We start from the raw sequence: 10,511 nt of genomic DNA, 5'->3' as shown, positions 1-10,511 counted from the left end.
CCTTGCCGGGGGGGGGCTGGATCCCTTAGGGTGCGGTGCTGGATCCCGTTGTGTGTATGGGGAGCATCTACAGGAGCCAGAGGAGGGCTGGATCCACTTGCCAGGGGCTGGATCCCCTTGTGATTATGGGCTGCGCTTGCAGGAACCAGAGAGGGCTGGATCCCCTTGTAAGGGGGCTGGATTCCATTGCAGGGGGGGGCTGGATCCCTTTCTAAGGGGGCCGGATACCCTTGTAGGGGGCTGGATTCTGTTGCAGGGGCTGGATCCGTTTGCAGAGACTGGATCCAGTTGTGTGATTATCAAGTGCACTTGCAGGAGCCCGAGTAGGGCTGGATCCCCTCACAGGAGGGTGGATCCCGTTGTGGGGAGGGCTGCATCCTCTTGTGTATATGGGATGGATATGCAGGAACCAGAGGGGGGCTGGATCCCTTCGTAAGGGGGCTGGATTCCATGGCGGGGGGGCTGGATCCTGTTGCAGGGGCTGGATCCCCTTGCAGGCAGCTGGATCCCGTTGTGGGGAGGGCTGGATCCCATTATGTGGTTGGGGTGCAGTTGCAGGAACCGCAGGAGGGCTGGATCCCCTTGTTGGGGGTGTGTGTGTGTGGATCCCCTTGGGGGAGGGTGGATCCCCTTGCAGGAGGGGCTGGATCCCTTTGGGGGAGGGTGGGTCCCTTTGCAGGGGCAGGAGAGGCCAGTTGCCCTTGCAGGGCAACTGGGGGCCCTGGGTTGGGGGCAGTTTGGCGTGGGGGGGGCTGTGTTGTGGTTGGGGGGGGTGATGATGGGCTCTGACGTGGGTGCGGGGGGGACCCAGAGAGCTGGGTCCCCGGGAGAGGCTGTAAAAGACTCGGGGTGCAGCCCCCCCGCCCCCCCGCAATGGCTCATCATGGTGCTGTGGATGTGAGGTCGAGCAGGCGGGGACCCACCGGGACCGCCCCCCCCCCCCCCCCCCCAAGCCACCGCAGCCTCCCTGGGGTGTGGGGGGGCACCTCTGACACGTCTTTCTCTCCTTGTCCCCCTCCAGCATCCGAGTGGCCCCCCCAAAACGCCAGCGAGGCCGAGGGGAGAGGCTGGGAGGGCTCCCTGGAGAGCAGCCCCCCGCGGTGGGACCCGGCGAGCAGAGACCCCCCGGGGGGGCCCAGCAACAGCACCAGCCCCGGGGGGGCGGCGGGGGGCGGCCAGCCCCCGGCGGGACCCCAGTTAGAGCCCCCCGGGGGGGTCACGGCTGGCACCACGGACCCGGCGGCGCTGGCGGAGGGGTGCACGGGGTGCACCGGGGAGGGCGACGCCAGCGCTCTGCCCCCCAAAACCGCCTCGGCGGGGGGGGGGACGCGGCCAGGCAGCGGTGACCTGGCCCGGGGAGGGGGGGGCGGTGGCACTCGGTAGCCCCGAGGAGCCGGGGAGCGGCGAGCGGCCCACGCAAACCTCCCTGGCCAAGCCGGGGGTTTTGGGGGGGCTCACGGCCGCCCCGGCGAGCCCCCCGGGCCGGCAGCTCGCCACCCCCTCGGCCGAAGCTGACCTGCTGCTGGCGGCCGGGGGCTCGGCCGCGCCGCGGACCCCCGTGCCGGGTGACCCCAGCCCCGTGCCCGGCGCCGGGGGGGACTCGGGGCGCCCCCCGGAGCTCTGGGTGGCCGCATCCAGCCCGGCCCCGGCGCAGGGGGCTCACGGCCGGACGGATCTGACCTGGCTGGAGGCGGAGGAGCCCGTCACCGCTGCCTCGGGCCCGGCCGAGCCGCCGGCCGACCGGACGGCCTCGGAGATCATCGATGTTGACTATTACGACCTGTTTGAGGGGGGAGAGGGACTGGGGGGGTTCCCCGGGGGTGGCCGGGGGGGCGGCCGGCTCGGCGCGGCGGCGGGAGCCGGAGGGGGCGGCCACGCCGTGGGCCCTCCACGAGCTCTACGACGACTTCACGCCTTTCGACGAAGCCGATTTCTACCCCACCACCTCCTTCTACGCCGACGGCGACGAGGAGGACGAGCTGGAGGAGGAGGAGGAGGAGGAGGAGGAGGAGGAAGAGGAGGAAGATGGGCTGGAGGACGAGAACAGCTACCGGCCACCCGCTTTCGGCCGTGCCCGGTGCCCAGCCAGTGCCACGGGACCCCCGACCCACCGGCCGCCGCGACACGGCCCTGGCGCAGCCCTCCGGCGTGGCGGGGGGCAGCCCCACGGCGCGGCCGCGGCCGGGGGAGCGGGGCCCCCCGGAAAACGGCACCGAGTGCCGGAGCGGTTACGTGCGGCACAACAGCTCCTGCCGCTCCGTCTGCGACCTCGTCCCCAGCTACTGCCACAACGGCGGCCAGTGCTACCTGGTGGAGAGCCACGGGGCCTTCTGCCGGTAAGGGACGGGGACCCCGGGTCCTGTGGGGAGATGGGGGGGGGGGTGGGGGGGCTCTCCATCCCCCTGTTCCCCGTTCCCAGGCTCACCATCCCTCCTGCACCCCATCCCTGGGCTCTCCATCACCCCTGCACCCCGTTCCCAGGCTCTCCATCACCCCTGCACCCCATTCCCAGGCTCTCCATCCCTCTTGCACCCCATCCCTCATCTCTCCATCACCCCTGCACCCCATTCCCAGGCTCTCCATCCCCCTGCACCCCGTTCCCAGGCTCTCCATCCTCCTGCACCCCATTCCCAGGCTCTCCATCCCTCTTGCACCCCATCCCTCATCTCTCCATCACCCCTGCACCCCATTCCCAGGCTCTCTATCCCCCTGCACCCCGTTCCCAGGCTCTCCATCCTCCTGCCCCCCATCACCCCTGCACCCCATTCCCAGGCTCTCCATCACCCCTGCACCCCATTCCCAAGCTCTCCATCCTCCTGCACCCCATTCCCAGGCTCTCCATCCCTCTTGCACCCCATCCCTCATCTCTCCATCACCCCTGCACCCCATTCCCAGGCTCTCTATCCCCCTGCACCCCGTTCCCAGGCTCTCCATCCTCCTGCCCCCCATCACTCCTGCACCCCATTCCCAGGCTCTCCATCCCCCTGCACCCCGTTCCCAGGCTCTCCATCATCCCTGCACCCCATTCCCAGGCTCTCCATCCCCCTACACCCCGTTCCCAAGCTCTCCATCCTCCTGCCCCCCATCACTCCTGCACCCCATTCCCAGGCTCTCCATCACCCCTGCACCCCATTCCCAGGCTCTCCATCCCCCTACACCCCGTTCCCAGGCTCTCCATCCTCCTGCCCCCCATCACTCCTGCACCCCGTTCCCAGGCTCTCCATCACCCCTGCACCCCATTCCCAGGCTCTTCATCCCCACGCACTCCATCCTGGGCTCTCCATCCTCCTTCACCCCACTCCCAGGCTCTCACCCTCCTCGTGCACCCCATTCCCAGCCTATCCATCCCTGTGCACCCCACCCGTGGGCTCTCTATTTCCATACACCCCAACCCTGGGTTCTCCATCTCCATGCACCCCATCTCTGGGCTTGTCTTCCTCGTGCACCCTGTTCCCGGGCCCTCCATCTCCCCTGCACCCCACTCCCAGGTTCTCCATCTCTTGTGCACCCCATCCTGGGATCTCCATCTCCACACACCCCATTCCTGTGCTGTCCATCCTCCCGCACCCCATTTCCAGGCTCTCCACCCTTTGTGCACCCCATCCCTGGGCTCTCCATCTCCATGCACCCCATCTCTGGGCTTTGCCGTCCTCATGCACCCCCTTTCTGGGCTCTTCAGCCTCCTGTACCCCACTCCCAGGCTCTCCATCTCCATGCACCACATCTCTGGGCTCTCCATCCCCTGTGCACCCCGTTCCCAGTCCCTCCATCCCCTGTGCACCCCATTCCCAGTCTCCCCATCCTCCTGCACCCCATTCCCAGTCCCTCCATCCCCTGTGCACCCCATTCCCAGTCTCCCCATCCTCCTGCACCCCATTCCCAGTCCCTCCATCCCCTGTGCACCCCGTTCCCAGTCCCTCTATCCTCTTGGATCCCAGTCCCTCCATCCTGCACCCCATTCCCAGTCCCTCTATCCTCTTGCACCTCATCCCCAGTCCCTCCATCCCCTGTTCACCCCATTCCCAGTCTCCCCATCCGCTGTTCACCCCATTCCCAGTCTCCCCACCCCCTGTGCACCCCAGCCAGGTGCCTTTGCCCCCCCAGCCCCACCCCGCCGGGGCACAGAGGGGCTTTCCCTGCCCCCCCTGAGCAGCGGCTGCCCAGGAATTAGGTCAGGGCCGCCGAGCCGAGGCTCCGGGGCCTCCGCGCTAATCGGCCCCGGCAGATTGTGCCTGGGGAGGGCTGAGCCCGGCTGTGCCGTACGGCTCAGCACACGTCGTCGTGCCCTCCCGCACGGGGAAGGGGGGGGGGGGACACGGGTGGGTGGGGGTGTGTGTGTGTGTCCCCCAACCCCTACCCCGCTCCCCATCACCGCTGGGGCCAGGAGCCAGGAGTGTGGGGTGCAGGGGGGGTGAGCATCGCCCGGGGGGACCCCAACCCCACTCCCAGCGTCCCCCCCCGCTGTCACCCAGCTCATGTGGCTGCAGCGTTTGAGTGGGGGGTGGGGTGGGGTGTCACCCCTCCCAGGGTGGCCCCGGGGGACTCTTTAATCTCATCCCCTGTAATCTCCCTGATCACGGATGGCGGTGTCCCCCGAGGATGCTCTGTGGGACGGGGACGTGTTTTTGGGGCGGGGGGGTGGGGGCGTCCCCCTAACCGCCTCCCCTTGCAGGTGCAACACGCAGGACTACACGTGGCACAAGGGCACGCGCTGCGAGGCCATCGTCACCGACTTCCAGGTGATGTGCGTGGCCGTGGGCTCGGCCGCCCTCGTGGTGCTGCTGCTCTTCATGCTCACCGTCTTCTTCGCCAAGAAGCTCTACCTGCTCAAGACGGAGAACAGCAAACTGCGCAAGACCAAGTGAGTGGCAGCGGGACGGGGCTGGCACCCCTCAAAATGTCCCCAAACCGCTCCAGGCCGGCCGGTGGTCTCGGCTCCCTGCGGTGGATGTGGTCCCGTCCCCGTGCAGCGGCACCAGGACCCTCCTGCGCTGATGGGGACAAGGTGACGGTGGGTGGGAAAGCTCCTGGGGGTGGGTGCCACCCACCCCCCAACTCCAGGGACGTGGCTTGTGGCTCCTGCTCCGCGGTTAATCCTTTAAAGCTGCTCCCGACTGGCACCCGTTAATCTGCTGCACTGGGAGCTGGGGCCAGTGACTGCGCTCGCCACGTTGCCCAGGGGCCACCGGAGATTGTCTGTCCCCACTGTGTCCCTGGGGACAGGGCTTGGGGGGGGGGGCGCAACACAGGCGAAAGTTGGGGTCAACCCCACCCCAGCAATTGCTGCCCACCTCCTTGGAGCAGGGGAGGAGAAAGCCCTCCCAGCCCCGGTCCCTAACGAGCTCTTAATTAGTGTTTAGCAGTGCCAAGTGTAATTAGCAGCAGAGCTCAGTGCCAGCCCACGGGTCTCCCTCTCGGGCGCTGGGAGCCCGCGGCTCCTGCCTGCCCTGGGCTGCCCCCGCCGCCCCCCTGCCTGCACCTTACCTGATCGGGGGGCATTTAGCCCCAAACCTCCATCCCCGGGGACACGTAGCCCCGAACCCCAGAGCTGGGGGTATTTAGCCCCCCCAAAATGCCAGATCTGGGGGCATTTAGCCCCAAACCTCCATCCCTGGGGACACATAGCCCCAAACCCCAGAGCTGGGGGCAGTTACCCCCCCCCCCCAAAAAAATGCCAGATCTGGGTGCATTTAGCCCCAAACCTCCATCCCTGGGGGCACATAGCCCCAAACCCCAGAGCTGGGGGCAGTTACCCCTCCCCCCCCCCAAAAAATGCCAGATCTGGGGGCATTTAGCCCCAAACCTCCATCCCTGGGGGCACATAGCCCCAAACCCCAGAGCTGGGGGCATTTATCCCCCCCAAAATGCTAGATCTGGGGGCATTTAGCCCCAAACCTCCATCCCTGGGGACACATAGCCCCAAACCCCAGAGCTGGGGGCAGTTACCCCCCCCCCCCCCAAAAAAATGCCAGATCTGGGTGCATTTAGCCCCAAACCTCCATCCCTGGGGGCACATAGCCCCAAACCCCAGAGCTGGGGGCATTTATCCCCCCCAAAATGCCAGATCTGGGGGCATTTAGCCCCAAACCTCCATCCCTGGGGACACATAGCCCCAAACCCCAGAGCTGGGGGCAGTTACCCCCCCCCCCCCCCCAAAAATGCCAGATCTGGGGGCATTTAGCCCCAAACCTCCATCCCTGGTGCTACTTAACCTCCAGACCCCCAGCGCTGGGAGCATTTACACACACACACCCCCCCCCAACATCGGGCTCACCCCGACACGCTGTGGGGGGGGTGCACGGCAGCCTCCCCCCATTCTCACCGCCGCGCTCTCTTCTCCCCCCGGCAGATACCGCACCCCGTCCGAGCTGCACAACGACAACTTCTCCCTCTCCACCATCGCCGAGGGCTCCCACCCAAACGTAAGGAGGTTTTTCTGCACCGTCCCCCCCCTACACACACACACACCTCACCCCCCCCCCCCGCTTGCTGTCCCACCCTTGTCCCTCTGTCCTCTAACACCTCGTCTGTCCCCCCCTTCCCGTGGTCCCCATCCCTCCACGGCCACCGCTCCGGCCCCTCGCTGTCGGGTGCCGTATCCTGCCCCGACTACCCAAACCCAGGTCAGGCAGGGAGGGGTCAGTGCCACCCCCCCCCCCGCCCCGTCCCTTTCTGCCCGCGTGGCACCATCCAGAGTTGCCCGATGGCTTTGGCTCCGCGTGTGGGTGCCGGAATTTTCAGGGAGGGGCACGACGTGGTGCTGGCAGACGATGTTCCCCAGCTGCGGCATCGCTGGGGCAGGACCCCCGGGTGATGCTGGAGGATGAAATCCCACCCCCCCCACCCCCCCCGGGATGCTGCCGCCCGCATCCCCCCCGCCCCACGGGGCCTGCTCTTCCAACCTCGTGTCTTTTGCAACCGAAACAGAGAGAAGCGAAGGGCTTTGCCGAGCGCGAGCCGGCGGACGAGCAGCGTGGGGCCCTCTAGCCTTTGCCCTCGGCCCAGAAATGGGTTTTTTTTGCCCCGTTTTTCGACCGCCGGTAGCAGCCGCAGCGTTTGCTGCCGCTCGGCCCGGCCGCCCTGGCAGGAGGCTCCCGGTGACGGAGAGGACGGACGAACCTGGGGATGAATTTGGTCTCGCCGGGAGGGGTCTGAGCCATCCCTCGTCCCCTCCGGGATGCGGCGAACTCGGTCCTACACCGGCACGTGGTGCCCGGGACGCAGCGCGCCGAGGATGCGGAGGGGGACAGTGGGGTCCACACCCCACACCCCCCCCCCCCCCGCCCTGGGGAAGGGGTTTTTGGGGACACGCGGTGCAGCCCCTCGGCTCGGTGCCCATCCCGCGGGGTTTGCCGGGGAGCTGGTGGCACGAGCCCAGGAGATGGAGGTTTTTCCCGTCCTTGCACGAGCGCGGCTGTGACACCGGCCCTTGGGCTTTCCCCGTCCCTCCGCCGCTCGCCGGCTGCCGTCCCCGCCACGGATCCAGGGGGTGCCCCGCAGCCCCCCCCCCCCAACCCCCCCCCCCATGCCAGGGCTCATCCTGCCCGGCCAGCACCGACAGCGACGCTGGGACCATCCGGGCGCAGACGTTACCCAACGCAGCCAGAGCTTGGCCCCGGTGCCGGGGCTTGGGGGGGGGGGGGGGGGACACCCCCACTCTCCCCGTGGGCGCGGGACAAATTTGGGGTGCAGCCCAGCCGTGGGGGAAGATGCTCCCGGTAGCCGTGGGGGGGACGGGACGTGGGGAAGAGGCATCCCCGGGGCCGGCTGTACGCTAACGAACCGCAATAAATCCAACCCTCGGGCCTCCTGCCAAGCGCAAGGGAGTTGCTAATTGGCGTGGGGCTGATGAGGCGGGCTGGAAACGGGAAGAGAAATTGGGGGGGGGGGGGGGGGCACAGCTGGAGGAGGGAGGGGGGTGGGATGGGTCCCGTGGCCGGCTCTCGGGCGCTGCTGGTGAGCGGTTTTGGGTGCTGGAGGCACCCCGAGGTAGGGAAGCCGTGGTGGGGAACGGCCCCCAGGTCACTGCAGGGGGGTCAGACCCTCTCAGCCCCCCCCACGCCGTGAAGCTCCGCGCTCCCCCCCCGTGCCGAAACGTCCGCAGAGCCCGGCTCGGGGTGCAGCATTGCCCACGGGGACATCGGTGCCTTCACTGTCCCAGCGTCCCCCCCACCACCACCACGGTCACCTCCTGACCCCCCCCCCCCCCCCCCTTTCCCCAATTTCTCCTGGCAGGATGAGCCCAGCGCTCCCCACAAGCTGCAGGATTCCCTGAAATCCTGCCTGAAGGACGAGGAGCCGTTTAACATCCACAACTCAACGTCGCCCAAGCACGACGGCGGCGGCAAAGGGGAGCAGGACGGCGGCGAGCTCAACTCTCTGCAGAACAACCTGACGTGAGCAGGGGAGGAGGAGGAGGAGGAGGAGGAGGAGGAGGAAGCACGAGCAGGAGCCCTCCCGTCCCCTGCGGTACAAATCTCCTGTCTCCAGCCAGTATCTCTTTTTCCCCACTCCGTGGCATGCTTTGGTGTGTTTTGTACAGAGGAAAACAAACAAAATTAATTCTTCTTCATAATAATAATAATATTAATAATAATAATAATAATACAAAGCCAAAGGCTGTAACTGGTCTTTGGCCGCGTCGTGTCGTGGGGGTGTTTGGTTTGTGCTCCGTGTCTATCGCTTGGGTTAGTTCAGCGCTGTGATTTCTAAACCTTTGCCGTTCCGCAACTGACTTTTTTTTGTACTTTTACCCCACTTTTTTTGAAATACGAGTAAAACCAACAACAGCAACAACAACAACAACAACAACAAAAAAAGGAAGATCTTGAAATAAAACTCTTTTTTTTTAAAAAAAAAAAAAAAAAAAAAAAAGGTTAAGCCTCTTGCCAGTGCCTGCGCTCTCCCCACAGACACAGCAGGTTCTGTCCCTGCTTCCCTGGGTCCCACCCGAGTGTCACTCGGGGGGGGGGGGGGGATGCCCGACCCCCCCTCCCTGCCCTCCCCCAGCTTTGCCAAGCCAGGGGGGCAATGCGTCCCGGTGCGGGGTGCTGCCATCCTGGACACACTTGGGCACAGCCGGGACCCCCCCCAGGGATGATGTTTGGGGGGGGGGGGGGGAGGTGTCTGGGCTGCTCCCTGCTCACAGGGTCTGCTCCGTCCCTGTCCCCATCATGGGGTGTCCCCCCCCCAAACTGTGGGTGCAGGGGGGGTGTGTGTGTGTAGCCATCCCCGACCACGTGCTCCCAGCCACCTCCTGCCCCAACAGCTCCTCTGGATGGAGCTGCCCAGGATGTCAGTGGGATTTGGGGTTCTCACCCCCCCCAGCCCCCCAGCTCCTTGTTTCCATCCAGCAAAACCCCTGGCAGATTTGGTGATGCTGGCCCGGCTCCTGCTGGTGTAAATCAGCAGTAGCCCCCCACCCCACCCCCCCCACCTCTGATTGCCATCACCCTGGGACCGAGCGTGGCGGTGAGCCAGAGCTCACAGCTCCTCGGCAGAGAGGAAATGAAGCAATTAATCAACACACAATATTAAGCGTGCCGTGCGTTAGGGATGCAGCTGGCGATCTCCCCGGGGCAGGTAGGAGCTGAAGCCGCAACTCAGCGTGTTTTAGACCTTCCCGATGCTTTCGGTCAGCTGCTAAATAATTAATTCTCAGCCCACTCGGGAAGGTTAAAAAATGAGGGGTGGCGGCAGGAGCCGGCGGACGATCCCGGGGGTCACATGAAGCGGAGCGAGCGGCTGGGCCGGCACCGTCGGGGATTTGGTTTTTTTTTTTTTGTTTTTTTTTTTTTTTTTTTTTTTGCCGTTCCCCTTCCAGCACGGAGCTGAACGACAGGTAAAACCATGGCTAAAGCACCCGGGCACAGCGGGGCAAGACGGCTGGGGCCAAGGCCAGGGGAAGAGCGACGTGTCGGGGGAGCAGGAGCCCGGCAGAGCGGGGAGGAGATGCTGATGCCCGAGAAATCCTCATGGAAAGGCGGGTTGTCCTGGCTGGGGCGGAGGCTGGGCACGAGGTTTTGGGAGGGAAAGGGTCCCGGAGCGGGATGAGCATCGCTGTGACAAGAGGGAGAAGCCCCATGCTGGCGTACGAGGAGCGAGGGGAGAAGGAGTGGTTACGGGCTTGCGTAAGGAAGGGGATGTCCGAGGGGCTCGGAGAATGACGTGGGGTTGTGGGTGAGAAACGCCCGTGGGGCTGTTGGGGGGGGGGAGAGGAGGGAAAGGGGCACTGCGGGGCTGGGGGAGCCCACCCCTCGTCTCCAGCTGCCCCCGGAGGGAGTCGGGGGAGCTGGATGCTCCGTCCTGCTGGTGCCTGTGGGTCCAGCCCCACGCTGCCTGGGGAGAGAAGGAATCCACCTTTGCAGGGAAGCAGCAGCCGGTGAAAGCTCATCCCCGGTGTGGTGGCCAGCAGCAGGCCTGGGGACGGGGCAGCCTTCCCCCTCCGGGCGATTCGGGGAAGCAGGAGTCCCTGGTGCGTCTCCTTCTGCCTTGGAGGGCTGGGGGGGGGG

General features: G+C 66.0%; 1 protein-coding gene across 1 annotated transcript; it reads left to right on the top strand.

The window, feature by feature from the left end:
* The first annotated feature begins 758 nt into the window (after positions 1-758).
* CSPG5 (chondroitin sulfate proteoglycan 5) lies at positions 759-8,802 on the top strand. Its single transcript, XM_042802165.1, is given in 7 exon segments — positions 759-1,341; positions 1,343-1,834; positions 1,836-2,147; positions 2,149-2,336; positions 4,673-4,861; positions 6,350-6,422; positions 8,236-8,802. Coding segments are annotated over 7 exon segments (1,887 nt in total). The 5' UTR covers positions 759-873; the 3' UTR covers positions 8,401-8,802.
* Positions 8,803-10,511: the final 1,709 nt, after the last annotated feature.

Source organism: Tyto alba, unplaced genomic scaffold (genome assembly GCF_018691265.1).
Source record: "Tyto alba isolate M040663 unplaced genomic scaffold, T.alba_DEE_v4.0 Super-Scaffold_38, whole genome shotgun sequence".
Classification (NCBI taxonomy): Eukaryota; Metazoa; Chordata; class Aves; order Strigiformes; family Tytonidae; genus Tyto; species Tyto alba.
This window is presented reverse-complemented; position numbering and strand designations above follow the sequence as displayed.